Source organism: Vombatus ursinus, unplaced genomic scaffold (genome assembly GCF_900497805.2).
Source record: "Vombatus ursinus unplaced genomic scaffold, bare-nosed wombat genome assembly UNPS02014890.1, whole genome shotgun sequence".
NCBI classification, from domain to species: Eukaryota; Metazoa; Chordata; class Mammalia; order Diprotodontia; family Vombatidae; genus Vombatus; species Vombatus ursinus.
The window spans coordinates 472,130-493,619 of NW_020954668.1; the positions used below are offsets into that span (position 1 = coordinate 472,130).

The 21,490-nt window shown below is 38.9% G+C and overlaps 1 protein-coding gene across 4 annotated transcripts in view; it reads right to left on the reverse strand.

Moving 5' to 3' along the window:
• The window catches only part of TEDC1 (tubulin epsilon and delta complex 1), a 75,838-nt gene that overhangs the window by 17,951 nt on the left and 36,397 nt on the right, over window positions 1-21,490 (reverse strand). For 2 of the 4 annotated variants that reach the window (XM_027842831.1, XM_027842829.1), the window contains exon 6: window positions 21,348-21,434. In XM_027842831.1, the coding sequence (XP_027698632.1) occupies window positions 21,348-21,434 (87 nt within the window). Of the gene's footprint in view, window positions 1-6,123; window positions 6,319-21,347; window positions 21,435-21,490 lie in introns of all 4 variants that reach the window. The other 2 variants (XM_027842828.1, XM_027842830.1) reach the window with 2 other exon arrangements.

Consider the following 21,490-nt stretch of genomic DNA (forward strand, 5'->3'; position numbering starts at 1 on the left):
TGTGAATTTACTTTACATTCTGAAACTTTGCTAAATTTATTGGGGGGTTTTTTTGTTATTTTTGTTATAGTGTTATTTTGCTCCCTCTTTGCCTATGCTTATTCCTTCAACATCTCTTCCTTATCCTATTACTATAACTAGCATTTCTAGCTATTTATATTTCATTACTTTAAATAATAGTGGTGAGAACAGACATCTTTGCTTTATCATTGATATTACTGGAATGGCTTTTAATTTTTCTCCATTTTTTATAATGTGTACTCTTAGTTTTTTTTATATAGGTATTATTAATTATATTAAGGAAAAGTCCACAGCTGTGCTTTGTATTTTCTTGAATTGTTTTTTTTTAAATGAAAATGGATGTTAGATTTGGCCAAAGGCCATTTCAAAATCTAATCACATAACTATGTGTTTGTTATTCATGCTATTTAATGTTTATTGTCTTCAGTGTATCCACCCAGCATTCCCTATGTAAATTCAACTCTTCTCTTGAGTGTGTTCAAAGCTAGAATTGCTAATCAACTTTTTCTTTATTTAAAATAAATTTTTATTGCTATTTTTTTTCCTCACCAGAATTCTTCCCTCTTCGTTTGCTACCCAGAGAACTATCTCATATAAGAAATAACTTTTTTTTAAGTTTTTAAAGAAAAAAAAAAGAAGAGAAAAAAACTGGTAAAATCAGTCAATACATTGAAAAAGTCTACAAATACATACAGTATACCATTCCCATGGACCTCCTACCTCTGAAAAGGAGTGAGATGGGAATGTTTTCTTATATTTCTTCTTTGGAACAATATTTGTTCTTTGCAATATTAATTTTTTATTATTTTATGGTTTTACTTTCCATTTGCATTTTTATAATAACATGGGGGTTTTTTGGCTCTGCTTTCTTTACTTTACATCAGAACATATAAATCTTTCCATGCTTGTCTGTATTCATGATATTGTTTCTTATAGCAGTAATATTCATCATAGTCATGCAACATAATTTATTTTTAGTTTTCAACATTCATTTCCACAAGATTTTGAGTTCCAAATTTTTTCCCCATCTCTCCCATCCTCCCACCCCAATAGCGTGCATTCCATTCTGAATAGCCCTTTTCCCAATCTGTTCTCTCTTCTATCACAACCCCCTTATCCCCTTCCCCTTCAACAGAAAATATTCCTGTAGGACAGGATCAATTTCTATACCCCATTTTCTGTATATCTTATTTCCCAGTTGCATGTAAAAACAATTTTTAACATTCATTTAAAAAACCTTGAATTCCAAATTCTCTCCCTCCCTCCCCATCTACCCTCACTGAGAAGGCAAGCAATTTGATATAGGTTATACATATGTAGTCATACAAAACATTTCCACAATAGTCACATTGTGAAAGACTAACTATATTTCCATCTTATGCCACCCCCTGATTATTCCATTCTTTCCTACAACCCTGTCCCTCCTCAAAATTGTTTCCTTCTTATTACCCCCTCCCCCAATCTGCCCTCCTTTCTATCATCTCCCTCTCTCTTATCCCCTTCCCCCCTATTTCCCTGTAGGGTAAGATGGATTTCCATACCCAACTGAGTGTGCATGTTATTCTCTCCTTAACCCAAATCTGACAAGAGTAAGACTCACTCACTCCCTCTCACCTCCCCCCACTTGCCCTCCACTATAAAAGCTTTTCGTTACCTCTTTTATGTAAGATAATTTACCCTACTCTACCTCTCCCTTTCTCCTTCTCCCAATACAATGCTCTCTCACCCCTTAATTTTATTTTTTTAGATATCATCCCTTCATATTCAACTCACCCTATGCCGTGCCCGCCTCCCCCTCTACTATATATATATATATATATTTATATATATATATATATATATATATATATATATATATATATATATTCCCTCCAACTACCCTGAAAGGTCATTCTTATTTTATAAAAAAACTCATTTTATAAAATGAGTTACAAATATCTTTACATGTAGGAATGTAAACAGTTCAACTTTAATAAGGCCCTTATGATTCCTCTTTCCTGTTTTCCTTTTCATGCTTCTCCTGAGTCTTGTATTTGAAAGTCAGATTTTCTTTTCAGCTCTAATTTTTTCATCAAGAATGTTTGAAAGTCCTCTATTTCACTGAAAATCCATTTTTTCCCCTGAAGGATTATACTCAGTTTTGCTGGAGAGGTGATTCTTGGTTGTAATCCTAGCTCCTTTGAACTCCAGAATATCATATTCCAAGTCCTGTGATCCCTTAATGCAGAAGCTGCTAAATTTTATGTTATCCTGATTGTGTTTCCACAATACTTGAATTGTTTCTTTCTGGCTGCTTGCAATATTTTCTCCTTGACCTGGAAAATCTGGAATTTGGCTATGATATTCCTAGGAGTTTTCCTTTGGGGATCTATTTCAGGAAGTGATCAGTGGATTCTTTCAATTTCTATTTTACCCTCTGGTTCTAGAATCTCAGGGCAGTTTTCCTATAACTTCTTGAAAGATGATGTCAAGGCTCTTTTTTTGATCATGGCTTTCAGGTAGTCCAATAATTTTAAAATTATCTCTCCTGGATCTATTTTCCAAGTCAGTTGTTTTTCCAATGAGATATTTCACATTGTCTTCTATTTTTTCATTCTTTTGCTTTTGTTTTATAATTTCTTGATTTCTCATAGAGTCATTAGCTTCCATTTGCTCCATTCTAAATTTTAAGGAATTATTTTCTTCAGTGAGTTTTGGACTACCTTTTCCATTTGGTCAATTCTGCTTTATAAAGCATTCTCCTCATTGACTTTTTGGACCTCTTTTGCCATTTGGGTTAGGCTATTTTTTAAGGTGTTATTTTCTTCAGCATTTTATTGGGTCTCCTTTAGCAAGCTGTTGACTTGTTTTTCATGATTTTCTTACATCACTCTCATTTCCCTTCCCAGTTTTTCCTCTACTTCTCTTACTTGCTTCTCAAAATCCTTTTTGAGCTCTTCCATGGCCTGAGACCAATTCACATTTTTCTTGGAGGCTTTGGCTATAGGAGCTTTGACTTTGCTGTCTTCTTGTTGCATGTTTTGATCTTCTTTGTCACCAAAGTAAGATTCTATAGTGTGAGTTTTTTACCCTCTGTTTGCTCATGTTCCCAGCCAATTATGTGACTTTTTAACTCTTTGTTAAGGTAGGGTTCTGCTTCTAGTATGGAGGGTGTTCTGTCCCAAGTTTCAGAGGTTTTATGCAGCTGTTTTTAGAAATACTTCTAGGAACCTGTAAATTTTCAGTTCTTCCAAGGTGGTATGATCAAAGGAGGTGTTTACTCCTTTCCTGGACTGTGCTCTGATCTATGAGTGACCACAAGCACTCTTTTCTGCCTTGGAACTGTGAGGAGGATTCCCTGTCCACCAAGGCACAAGCTCCGCCATGCCAGCACTCCTCCTCACCCAAGGACTGCTGCCCAGGACTGGGACCCAGATCCAAGCACAGGCAAAGCAAAAGAATCTTGACTCAGCACCAGCAAAGCGATCCCTGCAGTCACCCTCTGATCAGCTATACAATCCCCCCACCGTCTGTGGTCTGAGAGATCTGGAAGCCACCACTGCCACTGTGGCCACTGCCCCAGGGCTGCTCTAGGGTCAGGACTGGACCACACTCCTCTCTCACCCAGGTCTGACAGACTTTTCACACTGACCTTCTAAGTTGTCTTTGGCATTTTTGAGTTGAGAAGTCTGGAAACCACCACAGCTGCCCATGATTCAGTCTCCTGAGGCCTGCTCCAGGTTTGCTCTGGCCCCGTCTTTGCCTGTGCAGCTCATGCTGAACTGCGCTCCTCTCCCTGTCTGGTGCAACAGACCTTTCCCCTCAACCAATCAGGTTGTCTTGGGCTGGAAATTTGTTTCACTCTTGTCTTTCTGTGGGTTCTACTGCTTTACAATTTGTTTAGAATCATTTTTTACAGGTATTTGAAGGGGTTTGGGAGAGAGCTCAAGCAAGGCATTGCTTTTAGTCCACCATCTTGACTTGCTCCCTGTATCATAATTAATTTAGCCATTCCCTAACACATGGTGATCTATTTCATTTCTAGTTCCTTGCTGCCACAAAAAATACAGTATGTGCTGCTATTCTGGTGTATATGGTGACTTTGTATCAATGACCTCTTTGAGGTACATACCTAGTAACAATATCTCTGGGTTTAAGGGCATAGTTTAAGGGCATTTAACATTGATAATTTCAAATTGCTTTCCAGAGTGGTTGTACTGATTCACAGTTCCACTAACAATGCCCCAGTATTCCTATTGTCCCATAACCTCATCCAACATTGACTATTCTCATCTTTTTTCATCATTACCATTTTCTTGGTGTGAGATGAAACTTCAAAGTTGTTTTGATTTGCATTTCTCTTATTAGTGATTTAGAGCATTCTTTCATGCAAATTTTAATAATCTGTAATTCTTTTGCTCATAACTTAACCCTCATACCTCAATCAATCAATAAACATTTATTAAGTGTTTATCTAACTGGAAGTAACAATGGGGAGTAAGGAGTATTCAAACTCCCCTGCCTCAACCAGGGAGCCAAGAAGTGTTAGTAAAGGTGCAGCCAGTACTGGAAAGGGTGCCAAGGAGACTGTGTCATCTGGGAAGCTAAATTTCAGTAAGAAGTAGTAGATGGGAGGAGTGGAAAAAGAAAAGATTTAAGATGAAGGGAAGCTTTCTGCCTATGTAACAGGAATTCCAGAGAGTTCAGAATCACTGAGATGTGAAGGGTATGACCAGGTATGAGAATGTTCACTGAATGGAGGGGACCACTTCTCTTCCTAAAAGAGGACAGAAATTGGGTTGGAGGCAAGAGCAGTATGAGAAGGGAGGTATGTGGCCAGATTGTAGGTCCTGCTTTAATACTCCTCCCAAGAGTGAAGATTAAGCAAGAAAAGGGTACAGCAGGAGATGAAAGTTGAGCCTGCAAACAGGAGGAAAAAAGCCCCCGTTTTCTACCAACTTTCCTCCTACTCTTCCTCTTCCTTCAAAGAAATTGGTACAGCAGAAGATAGAAGGTCTGAGGTCAAAGGGATGCTTGCTCCTCTTTGCACCAGAGGTTCTCCAAACCCCGGTTGTGAGAATGGGCTGGCAGCAGGAGGGGTAAGTTGCCTTGTGCAACTTTGAATAAAAGTTGTTACTTTGGAGCAGATGGAAGACACTTAACCTCCTTCTCTCAGGGGACTTGGTGCACCCAGCAAGCAATGAAAGGCTAGGTCTGCAGTAGAGGAACTTTTGGCTCCGCTTCTCACCTGATGGGGTTGGAAAAAAAGCGCTAGCAGGAAATGGTACATGTACATAAGAAATTCCTTTGTTGAAGATGTCCTACCCAGTCCCTTGCCACCCTCCTTCTAGGGAGATGTGCCCAGCAGATGATGGAAGGCACAGGCACTCCTAGTTAGAGGAAAGTTTGGCTCCATTTCTCACCTGAGGAAGCTAAGTGTTTAATAAATGTTTATTAATTGATTGTTAATTGAACAGAAACCCCTTCTACAACATGACTGTCAAATGGCCATCCAGTCACTGCACTGAGTCACAGCTCCAAGTGATAGCAACTCCCTGCTTCCAGAGGCTTCCCATTCCACTTTGAGATAGCTCTGTTTGTTAAGAAACTTTCCTTTACATTGTCTAAAAGTCAGAAAAAAAATTGTGCTCTCTTACCTGATAATAAGGAATCTTGTAGTATGATGTTCCTCATACCTGTGAGACTGTATCATTTCCTCCTACCTCCCACCACCAGGAAGCAGAAAGAAGTCAGTCAGAGGGCCAGAATTGAAATTGTCTTCAGGGACAAGACAGAGGCAGAACAGAAGCAGAACAACTGAGGGCTCACTGAAGATATTAAAGTTAAGCATCACCTGAAACTGGTTGGATGTTTAGTGCCTGGAATCTCTCTTTAAATTTCCCATCCTTACCCTGAATATTGAGGAGATGCTGACCTCCCAGAGCTTATGCCAGATCTCAGAGATGTAGAAAAGGGAGCAAGTAACTCAGCTCAATTCAGTGAGGACAAGGGTTGGGTTAGGAGTGGAGCAGACCCCAAAGAACAATACAAGTTATTAAACCAAGTGCCCTCCAAATCCCCAGACCCAAATTAGGTCCCTGTCAGTATGGTTCTAATCCCTACCTTGGTATGCCATGCTGCTCTCTGCTGATTCACAGTCTCCTGAAGTCTTTGCCTCAGTGCCTCTAGGTTCTTCTGTACTCTGTCCATCTCCCCAGTTATGTACTTAGGGCTGCAGTATTGTAGGATCTCTGGCAAAAACACATCCTGCTTACCAGCATTAGGAATACCTATGGGATTGGCATCCATCACTGTATCCTACAAAGAGTGAGAAGTCTCTATCAGGTACCTGGGCTGCAGTCCTGCTTCAGGACCATTTTACTCAAACCTCTCCCCAAATCCAGCTCAACCTTCTCCCAAAGCAAATGAATCAATCACCCAGGTATCCTCAGGCCCATCCCTGCACTTAAAGAAACAAAAGGCAGTTGGCTAAATAGAACAGTGCACTGCTGTAACTGTCCCAGTCTTGCAATGACCCTATAAAAAAGTCCAACTGCAGAAAGCTTGCTGGAAATGGCAGAATGGAGACAATGAAGTAACAATTAGAATCACAAACAACAAACAACAACACATACATTTCACTTTGGAACTTGAGGGTTTTTGTAATACATTCTGTACAAACATTGGTGAGTTGATTTTCCTCCTAAAGAAAAGTGTTTGATCACCCCCTCCAGTCTTTGCCCAGTCCTACTCTTTCTGTGTCAGTCATTCATCCGAGAATTCTGCAATCTCCTAGCCACAAACCAAAAAGAAGTGGAAAAAAAAAATATATATATATATATATATGAATTCCTGCCAGAAGTTGAAACACTAAATGACCTTTGTACAATCAATGAGCAAAGTCAAGCACAGGGCTGTCCAATCTACAGACTCCAACAAATACTGATTTTACAAGTAGCACCCCACCCTCTCTCTCATCCCCAACCTCTGAACCACTCTCCAAACTTCAATTTAGCAAACAGCTAGGTGGCACAACAGAGTACTGAATCTGGAGTCAAGATCTCTTCAAATCTAGATTCATATACTAGCTGCATGATTTAGAAAAGTCATTTAACCTTTGTCTGCTTCAGTTCCCTCACGGGGCAGCTATGAGGATAAAATAAGACATTTATAAAGTGCTTTGCAAACCTTAAAGTGCTATATAAATGCTAGCTATGTGGTGGTGGTGGTGGTGGTGGTAATAGTAGTTGTTGTCATCATCATCATCATCATCATCGTGATTTTTTTCATCTCAGATCTCCCATAGAATGCTATATCTTAGGACTAAATGGAACCTTTGAGAACCTCTAGCCCAACCCTTTGCCCAGTAGAATTCCCTCTATTCTATAGGTTCTTAATCTTTTTTGTGTCATAGGTCCCCTTTGGCAGTCTGGTCAAGTCCATGGACTCCTTCTCAGAATAATGTTGAGGGTTTTTTTAAATTCATAATTGAAGGAAAAGTTAAATTTCATTTAGAAGTTAGTGATAATAAAGATGTAATTTTTTTTCCCCATTCAAGTTCATGGACTCCCCGAAATCTATTTATGGACCCTCGAGTAAGATTCCTCACTCCACACCTTCCCTAATTGAGTTAATTAGCCTCTGCCTGGACAACTTCAGTGAAAGGGAACTTACTACTTATTGAAGCCAGGCAGATCTATTTAATAACCTTAGAGTTATGTCTTCGCTATCTCTCACACAGTCTAGTCTTGCTGATTTTATCTCCAAACCATCACTCATATCCACCTCTTCCTTTCTATTCCCTCTGCCACTACCTGGTAAAATCTTCATTATCACCTGCCTGGACTAAGCAATAGCTTCCTTACAAGTCTTTCCATCTCAACTCTCTCCCCACTCCAGTCTCTTTCATGTAGACAGCAAAGCTTAAGAATCTTGAGTGGTTCCCCGCTGTCTACTGAGTAAAATTCAAACTCTCTTGCCTGGCATTCATGGATCTTGTGCCGCCCCTAATCTCATCTCCCCTCCCACACATTTTATCTTATAACCAACCTAGACTACCTTCTGTCCCCCAAACATGTCCATCCTGCTTCCATACCATTGCTCACACTTTTCCTTATGCCTGGAATGTCTTTCTTACCCCTCTTAGCCGGCTGATTTCCTATTCCTTCTTTAAATATGAACTCAGAAGTGAGCAGAATCAGGAGAACGTTGTACACAGTAACAGCCACGTTGTGTGATGACTAATATTGATAGACTTAACCCTTTTCAGCAATACAAGGATCTAAGACATCTCCAAAGGTCTCATGATGGAAAATGTCATCCACATCCAAAGAAAGAACTATGGAGTTTGAATGCAGATTGAAGCATACTATTTGCTATTTTTTTCCTTCTGTTGTATTTTGTTTCCTCTTTCTGGTGGTTCCTTCCATTGGTTCCAATTCTTACTTACAACACTACTAATGTGAAAATATGTTTAATAGGAATGTATATATATAGCCTATATCAGATTGTGCACCATCAGGGGGAGGGAGGGAGGGGGAGAAAAATTTAAAACTCAAAAGTTCATGGAAGTGATTGTTGATAATTCAAAATAAATTAATTAAATATGAACTAAAATGCTACCTCCTCCATGAGGCATGAAACACACTCTAACCTTTGGTAATCTTCATCCTCAGACTTCACAGTAATTTATTTTTCACTTATCATGTATTACTGGATACTCTAGTTGTATATGTAATCCTCCAATAAACCGTGAGCTGCAAAAGGGCAGGGGTCCATCTGAACTTTTAATCTTCCCCAGTGCCAAGCACTATGTTTAAGGACTTAATCAATTAATTAATTAATAATCAATCAATTAAATGTTTATTAAATTCAACCAAATTGGTTGAATAGCTAGACCAAAGCTATTTAAGACTCTAGAAAAAGTGGTTATACTGGTTTCTCCGAAGGGCAGAAGGCAGAACATCAAATGCAGCCCCCAAATCTCATCCCAAAATGTGCCCAGGACCAAAACAAACTAAGGGGGAAAAGAAGCCAAGAAGGGAATGAACAAGATTCAATGACAACCTAGGAAAAAGTAAAAGAAGTCTAGTAGAATGACAGAGGAGTATGGGATGTAGCCTCCATGTGAAAGGAAAAAAGTGGGGAGTAGTACATCTCAGCAGAGGGATCAAAAAGCCTCCAGAGAGGCTTAGAAAGTTGTCTTCAGGCAAAGATCAGGAAACCTTGTGTCCAGTTTTCCCCAGTAATTTAGTGGATTGCCCCTAGGATCTCCCAGTCTTCAACAGTCACCTTTAATGTCTGGGATCCTTGTTCCCCACTCCCTCCCTGCCAGCTACACCTACCTCTCTATAATCTCCCTCCCCTAATCTCCCCTTTCTTCCTCATGAGCTCTCTCCCACATTTAATTAACATGGGGAGCCCATCTCCATCTCTCTCTGAAACCACTGTCCTTGATCCGTGCCAGCTTTCTCTCTGTCCTCAGTTGCTCTTATCTACAATACAGCTACCTATCTGATACATGAAGCCTACTCCCATCACTCTCCAATCACTACCCAATCCTTTCCAGACCTTTTTTCAATCTGGAATTTCAGCTACCCCCACTTGAAAAGGAATAACAACCCCAATCTCTATAAATCTCTGCCCTCGATCCTTACCAGCTCGTTAAGTTCTTCCTTGCTACAGTCCCATATTCCCTATCTTCAGGGGATATCTCCTCCCACCCACCAAACCTTCTCCCCTCAGTTCTCTCTAATCTCTTCTCTCTCACCTGGATGTTCTCCTGTCACTGAACTGTTTAAAGGGGGAAATCTACCACAATGTTTCTCTGAAATCCATTCCCTTAATTCTCTCCAGCCCCTTCTCCCATTATGGCTCCTTCCCCTTTTAACCCTATAATTGAAAGGAAAAGGTCTTGCCAAAAGACAGAAGCTCTTCTCTCCAAAACTCCTCCCTCTAATATTCTCTCTCTATAGATAGATAGATAGATAGATAGATAGATAGATAGATAGACCGACAGATATCTTTTTCTCTCCTCTCTCCCCCCACCCCTCATCTTGCCATCTCCTCAAACTCCATAGTGGGCAACAATGCTGCAAGTTAATACAAGTCATTCACCAATTGATAAATAGTCAAAGGATATAAACAGACAGTTTTCAGCTGAAAAAATTAAAGCCATCTATAGTCATATGCAAAAATACTCTAAATCACTATTAATTAGAGAAAAGCAAATCAAAACCACTCTGAGGTACCATATCACACCTATCAGATCGGCTAACACGACAAAGATGTGGGAAAATTGGTACCCTAATGCCATGTTGGTGGAGCTGTGAACTGATCCAACCATTTTGGAGATCAATTTGGAACTACGCCCAAAGAGCTATAAAAATGTGCATACCCTTTGATCCAGCAGTACCACTTCTAGGTCTGTATACCAAAAGATCATAAAAACAGGAAAAGGACTTACATGTACAGAAACATTTATAGCAGCTCTTTTTGTGGTGGCCAAGAATTGGAAATTGAGGGGATGTGCATCAATTGGGGAATGGCTGAACAAGTTGTGGTATACGAATGCAATGGAAATTATTGTTCCATAAGAAATAATAAGCAGGTAGATTTCAGAAAAATCTGGAAAGATTTACATGAACTGATGCTAAATGAAGTGAGTAGAACCAGGAGAATATTGTACACAGTAACAGCAACACTGTGCAATGACTAACTTTGATAGACTTAGCTCTTCTCAGCAATGCAAGGATCTAAGACAACTCCAAAAGACTCATGATGAAAAATGTTATCCACATCCAGAAAAAGAATGATGAAGTATGAATGCAGATGGAAGCATACTATTTGCTCTCTTTTTTTGTTTTGTTTCTTCTTTCTTGTGGTTCCTCCTATTGGTTCTAATTCTTCTTTACAACATGACTAATGTGAAAATATGTGTAATATGAATGTATATGTATAGCCTATATCAGATTGCCAGCCGTCTTGAGAAGGGAGTGAGGGAAGGAGGGGGAGAAAATTTAGAACTCAAAATCTTATGGAAGCAAATGTTGAAAACTAAAAATTAATTAATTAAAAGAAAAAAAAACAATGCTGCCAGTTCTCACCTCTCTTCATTGCAGTATGGATGTGGGGGTGCCCTGATATGGGTCTGGGATCCATTCTTGGCCTGGTTCACAGACTCTCCCTGGATACTGGCGTGGTGTACTTTGCACCAGATCCTGTCCCCAGTGTCTGTGGTCTTCTCTGTCTTCCTACAACAAGCTGGGCTGGCAAAATGACTCAATGTGACTTTTCTTAGGCTTCGCCATCATTATTTAGTCTGGTGCATTTCCTAGATTTGTTTAGAGCGGTTGCACTGCTTCCTGCTACTCTGCCTCTCTCTAGTAAAGTTCTAATTGCAAAATGGTGAGATGGTCAGTCATAGATCTGTCTGTGTGTGCCTCCTTCTACTGCAGGAACCATCAGCCTTGAATTCTAACTCCAGGCCTTTTTATCCTAGGACCAATCAGTCCAACTCTAATCATAGTTTTGGAAGATCACTTACAATCAATCACTGAAAGTTAATATGGTTTCATCAAAAACAGGTTAACAATTTCCCTCTCTGTCAAGATAACTAGGCTGGTATAGATGAAGGGAATACTATAGACATGACAAAGACAGATTTCAATAAAGCATTTACAAAATACCTCAAGCTATTGAGATATAAGATATAAGACAGCAAGATGTAAGCTAGATAGTAATACAGCTAGTAAATGCAACTGTCATTGGCTCAAAGGGATGCCTCTAATAGGGTGCCCCAAGTATCTGTCATTCATGCTATTCAATATTTTAATCAAAGCCTTGGATCATGGTATAGATAGCAAGCTTAACAAATTTATAGACAGCTATCCCTCTCAGCTTCATTTTAACCCATTGAATGAAATCCCAGATCCAAAAATATCTCAGCCTAGAATGGCAGGCCAAACTTACTAAGATAAAATATAACAGGGAAAAATGTAAAGTTCTATAGCCAGGTTCAAAAATCAATTTCAAATGTACAAGATCAAGGAGACATAGCTAGACGATAGCTTGTGTGAAAAGAGACTGTAGGTTTTAGTGAACTGTAAGCTAAATGAGTCAATAATATGACATGGGAGCCAAAAAAGCTAATACCATTTCAAGATGAATTAAGAGAGTTATGGTGTCCAGAAAAAAGAGAGAGAATATTTCCATTAGACTATGCTCTAATCAGTCTACATATGGAATACAGTGTTTAATTCTGTCTACCACATTTTTGGAAAGACATAGGCCCAGAAAAGGGCAACCAGGATGGAGAGAGGACTGGAGAATATCCTTTATCAGTAGCATCAAAATATTCTTTATCATTTGAGACAGGGTAATCTTGTGGTAAAGTACCGAAATGGAGTCAGGAAAACTTAGGTCTGAATTATGCCTCATGGTCTTAATAGTTGTGTGATCCTGAACAGGTCATTTAAGGTAAACTCGTCCTCTAAATTCCCTTCTGGATCTAAAGCTATGATTCTAATCTTTAAGGATGTTTAACTTGGAGAAGAGAAGATTTAACCAGCACATGATATTTGTCTTCAATGAGCTGTCATGAGAGAGAAGAATCATTTGGTTCTGCTTGCCCCAGAGGGCAGAACAAGGAACAATGGGAGGAAGTAGAGGCAGATTGAGGATTAATGTTATAAAAAACTTAATAAAAACAGAGCTGCCGAAAAGCAGACTAAGTTGTCTTGAGAAATAATAGCCTCCCCCTCATTTAAAGTCTTCCAAGGACAAGCTCAATGATCATTCACTGGAGTTGTCATAGAAAAGATTTTTGGCACAGAAAGATCTACATTACATAAAACTTATGGAAAGCAATATACACAATGCAAGTGGAAGTAACAAAAATAAATAAATAAATAAATAAATGAACAAAGAATGATCCTGGACCTAAAAAAAGAGATATGAGAAGATACCTCTCCTCCCTACTCCTTTGCAGTGGTATATGTGTTTACTGGGGAGATGGGTGTCCACAAGTATGGAAGGAATACTATTTATTGATTTTGCTGAATTTTTTTCTCTTCCTTTTTTTTCTTTTCTTTTTAAAAATTTTTTCCCCTCCAGGAGGGGGAGTAAGGGAGGGAAATGACAGAATAAAAGCAATGTAAAGACAAAAGATATGAATGAACATCTGGTTTTTTTTAAAGGCAGAAAGGAGGTGGGGAGCCCTTCTTGGTCAGGTATGGCCAGCTGGATGGCCTCTGGGGGGGTTAACTTCTAATTCCTAGATTCCAGGTTTCAGATCCCAGAAGCCTGTATGGTTCCAATCTCAGATCCTCCCAGAAATCTTATGATCTCAAATGCAGAAGGGATTTCCTGACCTTCCGCACACTTCTGAGTACCTTGCAATATGGCTTCCAATCATATCACATGACAGAAACTATTCTCTTATCTTTGCTTCCCTAAGATTTTCTCTTAACTGCTAAATCCTTTTTTTATTAATCTTTATTCTAATTACTTGCTCTGTGGCTTCTGACACTATCAATCACCCCTAGTTCTTCCATACTCATTCCTTCCTTGTCACAATTCAATAAACATTTACGAAGCACCTACTATGTGTTAATTCTCTTCTAAGCTGCCTGACAGTTCCTTCCCAGTCTCCTTTGCTGGATCATCCCTCCTTCTCTAAAGTACTTTCCTGGAATAACTTATCTCTCTCTCTCTCTCTCTCTCTCTCTCTCTCTCTCTCTCTCTCTCTCAGTGATTTCATCAGTTTAAATTAGTTCAATTATCACCTCTCTCCTGAATTTCAGGAGTTAATTACCAACTGCCTGCAGAATATCTCCACCCAGAAGTTCTGATAACACCTCAAACTCAACATGTTACAAACAGAACTCTTTCCCCCAAAACCTTCCTCCAAACTTCCACATTTGTAGCTGCCACTATCCTTTGAATCATCAGTTGGAAACCTTGGAGTTGCCCTGGACTCTACTCTTCCTAAATTCCTATACCAATGCAATAGCCATGTCTTACTGATTCTATCTCCATGATATCTCTTGAATCCATCCCCTTTTATCCACTCATATAGCCTCTACCTTAGTTCAGACCTACATCACCTCCTAACTGGTCTCCTTGCTTCTAATCTCTTCCATCATTAGTCTATCCCCTACATAGTTGCCAAAATTATATTACTAAAATACCTTCCCCCAAAAATTCTCCCCTCAAAATTCCTCAGTGGCTCTCTATTACCTCAAGAATCAAATACAAAATCCTGAGTCTACATTTAATCAATCTACAACCTGGCTATCACCTGTTTTTCAATTTTATTTCATATCACTCTTTTCCATGTATTCTTTATTCTAATTTAAATGACCTGTTAACTTTTACATACATGTCACTTTATCTACTGCTTCTATATCTTTGCACAGTTGTTAACCTGTTTTTGGAATGTATTTCCTCCATGCCTCCACCTCTTGGAATCCCTAGATTTCTTCAAGACATTGCTCAGATGCCACTACCTATACAAAGCCTTTCCAAATTTCCCCTAGTTATTAAAGTTCTGGCCCTGTTGAAATTCCCTTATATTCTCATTCAACCATTCTGGAAAACAATTTGGACCTATACTCCAAAATCTCTTAAACTACATATACCCTTTGACCCAGCAAGAAAGAGGCAACAGGACCCATAGGTACAAAAATGTTTATACCAGTTCTTTTTGCAGTGGCAAAGAATTGGAAACTGAGAGGATGCCCATCAATTGGAGAATGGCTGAACAAGTTATGATAAATGAATGTGATGGAATATTACTTGCACTGTAAGAAATGATGAAGGGGATGGTTTCAGAAAAATCTGGAAGACTTATATGAACTGATGCAAAGCAAAGTGAGCAAAAACAGGAGAGCAATTTCTACAATAACAGCAATACTATAAAGATAAGCAACTTTGAAAAACAGTAATTCTGATCAACATAATGACCAACCACAATTCTAAAGGACTAACGATGAAACATGCAATCCATAAAGAACTGATGGACTCAGAATGCAGACAGAAGGATATTTTCTTCTCTGTTTCTTTTTTTCAAATGTGACTAATGTGGGAATTTATTTTGCATGACAATACATATTAGTAATAGGTTTTGGTTTTCTTGCCTTCTCAATGGATAGAGGAAGGGAAAGAAAAAGGGAAATAATTCAAAACAGAAAATGTTTTTAATGAATTTTTGTAAATTAAAGTTTTAAAAGTTTTAAGAAATTACTTTGCATTATTTTGTATATTCAATATATTTTCTTATTTGTGTACATGTTCCATTCCACATAGCTTCTGTCTATGCCTTTACCCAAGCAAGTAATAATACCAATATAAGCTCCTTAAATGGTAAGAACTATTTCATTCTAGTCTTTGTATCCCCAACACAGTGCCTTGCACATAATAAGCACTTAAAAGCTATTGAATTTAAGGGACCTCAGAGGTCATCTAGTTCAATCTATTTTTTTTTTAACCTGAATCTGTGATTTCATTGGTAAGGAATAGCTAGTGGGAATTCCCTCTATCAATGAAGATAGGCAACCATTCCACAACCTACAGAGAGTTGCATGGAGAAATAAGAAGTTGGTGGAATTTTCCAGGGTCAAAAGGCCAGTATGTATCAGAGGGAGGACATAAATCCAGGTCTTTCCCACTCTTTCTATACATACCTGACCAAAATCCCTTTTACAATATCCCTGAAGAGTAGTTATCTAATTATCTCTTAAACACGTCAAGTGAGAAGGAACCTTTCAAAGCCTTTCAAGGCTTTCTACTTTTTGATAGATCTAATTTTTTACATTTTCCATTACATCAAGTTAATATCTGATTCTCTTTAATTTCTACTAATAATTCCAATTTTGCCTTCTGAGGCTTAAGCAGAAGAAGTCTGATTTTTCTTCCATATGATGGCTATCACATGGAAATCTCCCATTCACATCACAGTTCTTTCAAATGATCCTTCATGGTTTCCAATTCCTTCATCATTGCCAATAGTCTCTTAAACATATTCAAGAATTCCAATGTTCTTCCAAACTATAACACCTAGACTTGTATACAATACTCTTGATATAGTCTGACTAGAGAAGAGTACAGCAGGACTTCCACCTCCATTGTTCTGAAAATTATGCTAAGAGCTTCTCAGACTCCCAAACTCATTGAGTGTGCAATGACTAAAACTTCCAGATCTGTTCTCCAGTCACATCTCTCTAGTTTCAGTGTTTTTTGGGTTTTTTTTTTAAACTCAAATGTATGTCTTTATACTTATCAAATCTGGTCCATCATTCTAGACCATCATCCAACTTATTAGTTATCAGCCCTAGTTTTGTGCCACCTGCAAATGTGACATAGATTCCATCTATGCCTTTACCTAAGCAAGTGAAAATACAAAAGCCAATTTCAGGTCCTTCCATTTTGAGAGCCATCAATTATCCAATCCAAGCTAGCTAACAGCTTGAAAGCACAGAGAGGAAAAGACAGCACAGAGAAGGTAAGACAGCACAGACAGGGATCGAGGGGAGGAGTTTGAAGGACATAGTTGGCAAGGTTATTAAATCAGGGGAATACTGTAAACACAGCATTAGTGAAGAGAATTTATGCTTATAAGTGTCATGCTATCCACTTCTGAAATTAAATGTTCTTATGAACAGAGCAGAACTATACGAAAAGAGGTATACAGGTAGCCCACTTCAATGTCTCTCATGACAACCTACCCACATGCTCTCAGAATCCCTGACTCAAAATATCCATGTATAGGCGTTTTTCCTTTCCTAAAAGAGAAGATAAAACACACCCTAGACACAGGAAAAAATCTGCATTTCTAATTTCAAAATACAAAGGGATGATTTCTGACCAAGCTGTATAGAACAGGAGCTAGCCCATTTATCTTATTTTTTTTTAACTAGTTGGTTAAGCCTAACAGTATTGCTGAAGCCCAAGCATACTGAGTTTTCTTTCATCCCTGCCTTGCCAACGCAAAAGCTATTCTCTCTGCCCATGTGTCTCTTAGGACACTGAGTATCAGACATACTTAATATATGCTAAATAATCACTGTAGCTCCCAGGACTAATCTGGGAGGTTAAAGAGTATTTTTGCTTGAGCCAGAGTCAAGATGGTGGAGTAAAGGTAGGGACTGGACTGAGCTCTCCCCCAAACCCCTCCAAATACCTTTAAAAAATAACTCTAAACAAATTCTAGAGCAGCAGAACCCACAAATACAGGGAGTGAAACAAATTCCCAGGCCAAGACAATTTGGAATGTTGGCAAGAAAGGTCTGCTGCACCAGGGTAAGAGAGGAACACAGTCCAGCACAGACCATACCAACACAGACCTGACCCAGGCAAACCCGGAGGAGGCCTTAGGGCAACTGAATCAGTGGCAGCAGTGGCAGTTTCTAGACCTCTCAGCCCACAGACGCCAAAGACAACTTAGAAGGTCAGCAGGAAAGGTCTGTCACATCTGGATGAAAGTAGAGCCCAGTCCAGCACTCGCCACACCAGCATAGACCTGGCCCCAGCAAACCAGAAGCAGGCCTTGGGACTGACTGAATCATCAGTGGCAGTGGCTGCTTTCAGAGCTCTCAGACCAAGACGGGGGACTGAAGGTCAGAAGGAGAGGGTCTTTTTGCTAGCACTGAGGCAGGACTCTGTTGCTTTGCCCATACTTGGATCTTGGTCACAATCCTAGGTGGCAGTACCAGGGCAAGAAGGAGCACTAGCATAGCACAGCTTGTGGCCACAGTGAAGGGGCGACTCTCCTCACAGTTCTAGGACAGAAAAGAGTGCTTGTGGTCACTCATAGACCACAGCACAGGCCAGGAGAGTAGTAAACACCTCTCCTTGGATTGTACCACCTTGAAAGAACTGAAAACCTACAGGTCCCTAGAAGTATATCTGAAAACAGCTGCACAAAACCCCTGAAGCTTGGGACAGTACACCTCCACACTGGAAGCAGAGCCCTACTGTAACAGAGAGTTAAAAGTCTCACTATTTGGGACAGCTAGGTGGCGCAGCGGATAGAGCACTGGCCCTGAAGTCAGGAGGACCTGAATTCAAATCCGGCCTCAGACATACTAGCTGTATGACCTTGGGCAAGTCACTTAACCCCAACTGCCTTACCAAAAAAAAAAAAAAGTCTCACTATTTAAAGTTACTATGGTGACAAGGAAGACCAAAACATACACTCAGAAGAAGATAAAGTCAAAACTCTTACATCCAAAGCCTCCAAGAAAAACATGAATGGGTCTCAGGACTGGAAGAGCTCAAAAAGGATTTTGAAACTCAATTAAGGTGGGGCAGCTAGGTGGCACAGTGGACAGAGTACCGGCTCTGAAATCAGGAGGACCTGAGTTCAAATCCAGCTTCAGACCAAACACTTGACACTTGCTAGCTGTGTGACCCTGGGCAAGTCACTTAACCCCAATTGCCTAAAAAAAAAAAATCATAATGGAGCAAATGGAAGCTAAATAAGAAATCAAGAAACAATAAAACAAAATCAAAAGAACAGAAAAATAGAAGACAATGTAAAATATCTCATTGGAAAAACAACTGACCTGGAAAATAGATCCAGGAGAGATAATTTAAAAATTATTGAACTACCTGAAAGCCAAAAAAATAGCCTAGACAACTCTCAAGGAAAACGGCCCTGAGATTCTAGAACCAGAGGTTAAAATAAAAACTGAATGAATCCACTGATCACCTCCTGAAAGAGATCCCAAAATGAAAACTGTCGACAATATTATAACCAAATTTCAGAGTTCCCAGGTCAAGGAGAAAATAATTGCATGCAGCCAGAAAGAAACAATTCAAGTATTATGGAGCCACAGTCAGGATACACAAAATTTAGCAGCTTCTTCGTTAAAGGATAAGAGGGTTTGGAATATGATATTCCAGAGGGCAAAGAAGCTAGGATTACAACCAAGAATCACCTACCCAGCAAAACTGAGTATAATCCTATAGGGGAAAAAAATGGACATTCAGTGAGACAGAAGACTTTCAAGCATTCTTGATGAAAAGATCAGAGCTGAATAGAAAATATAACTTTGAAATACAAGACTCAAGAGAAGCATAAAAAGGTAAATAGGAAAAGGGAAATCATAAGGGACTTAATAACTTTAAACTTACATTCCTACATGGGAAGATGATATTTGTAATTCAAAAAATCTTTCTCATTATTAAGGTAGTTAGAAAGAGTATACAGTACAAGTGTGAGCTGAATATGAAGGGATGGTATCTAAAAAATAAAATTAAGGGGTGAGAGAGAAATGTACTAGGAGAAAGAGAAAGGGTGGGTAGAACAGGGTAAATTATCTCACATAAAAGAGGCAAGAAAAAGATTTTACAGTGGAGGGGAAGAGGGAGGGAGAAGGTGAGGGAAAGTAAGTGAACCTTACTCTCATCAGAACTGGCTCAAAGAGCCACTCGGGTATACGAATCTATCTTACTCTACGGTAGTAGGAAGGGAAGGGGATAAAAGAAAGGGGGCTGACAGAGGGGAGGGCAGATTGGAGGAGGGGGTAGTCAGAAGCAAAACACTTTTTAGGAGAGACAGGGTGAAAGGAGACAGAGAATAAAATAAATGGGGGAGGGGAGATGGTGGGAAACATAGTTAGCAATAGTAAATGTGAAAAAAATTTTGAAACGGGTTTCTTTGATGAATGCCTCATTTCTCAAGTGTGTGGAGAACTGAGTCAAATTTGTAAAGATGAGAGCCAATCCCCAATTGATGGATGATCAGGGGATAGGATCAGTTTTCAGATGGGGTAACCAAGGCTGTCTCTGGCCATGTAAGGGGATGCTCTAACTCACTATTGATTGGAGAAATGCAAATTAAAACAATTCTGAGGTATTCTCTCATACCTATTAGATTGGCTATTAGGACAGAAAAGGAAAATGATAAATATTGGAAGGAATGTGGAGAAAAATGAGACATTAATGCACTGTTGGTAGAGTTTTGAATTGTTTCAACCATTTTGTAGAGCAATTTGGAACTATGCCCAACAAGTAATAAAATCGCACATACCCTCTGACCTACCAATACCACTACTAGTTCTATATCCCAAAAGAGATAAAAAACAAAAAGGAAAAGGAGCTATATGTATAAAAATATTTATAGCAGCTCTTTTCTGGGGGCAAAGAATTAGAAATTGAGGGGATGCCCATTAATTGGGGAATGGCTGATAAGAAGGATGCTCTCGGAAAAACCTGGAAAGACTTGCATAAGCTGATGAAAAATGAAATGTACTGTGTACAAAGTAACAGCAGTATCCTAAGATGATCAGCTGTGAATGACTTAGCTACTCTCAGCAATATAACAATCCAAGACAATTCTGAAGGACTTATGATGAAAAATGCTATCCATGCCCAGAGAAATAATTGATGGTGCCTGAACAGATTGAAGCATATTTTTTTACTTTTTTTTTTTTACTTTTTTTCCTATGTTTTCTTTCTCAACATGACTCCTATGCATATATTTTGCATAACTACATATGTATAACCTTTTTCAAATTGTTTGCCTTCTCATGTGGTGGGGGGGAGATGAAGGAAGGGAGACAAATGTTAAAAATTGTTTTTACATGTAACTGGGGAAAAATAAAATACTAAATAAAAAATAAAAATAAAATTTTTTTAAAAAGAGTATTTTGGTTCTGGGAATGTATTTTTTTTAACTGAATCTGGTTCTGAGCTACTGATATAATCTATTTTTTCTTACATCCATGAACTGTACCACAATTCTTTAAGTTAGTTTGGTTCTGACTATGATTACCCCAAATTTCAGCAGTGTTTTTTAATGAACAATCATTATTTTATCCAGTGAATAGGTAATTTTAGTACCTGAAAACAACTAAAATTTAAATCTATTGATGATGTTTCTGGTTCTTCTAAGGCCGATAGTCTACTTACATACTATTCTTGAAGGCAGAAAAACAAAAAATCAAATTCTTACCATCATGCAACACAGTTCAAGGAGCAATGTGCAATTTGAACATGATATCCATTAAGGAGGAAAAACAAAGTTGTTTGAAATTTTACTTATTAGAAAATGGATTTATTGAGAAGTTAGAAATAATGCCCAGAGGCCATTAACAAACCTGGACTTTCAGGTTTAAAAAATGAAATACATTCAATTGAGTGCTGGAATAAAGGCACTTTCTTTGATAAGAGATAGAGAACTGACTAGTCATTTGTTAACCTGTCCTCTTGGCATAATCCCCAAGGAAGAATAATGGTTGGGGATGGGATGCCAATGACTTATCAGCTAATAGCACTAATTAAAAAAACTTAAAAAAAAAAGCAGAAGACAAAAGTCAGCATCAGGTCCCCCTATTATAATTTACCATCCACTGCCAGTATACCAGCTCCATATGCTTCCACTCCAGAAAAGCTTCCAGGCAAGAGTTTTCTGATTCCAACTGCTGCAACAGCTGAAACAGAAAGGCAAACCCCAAATGAGAAAAGAAAGAACGCAGAGGGCATCTGT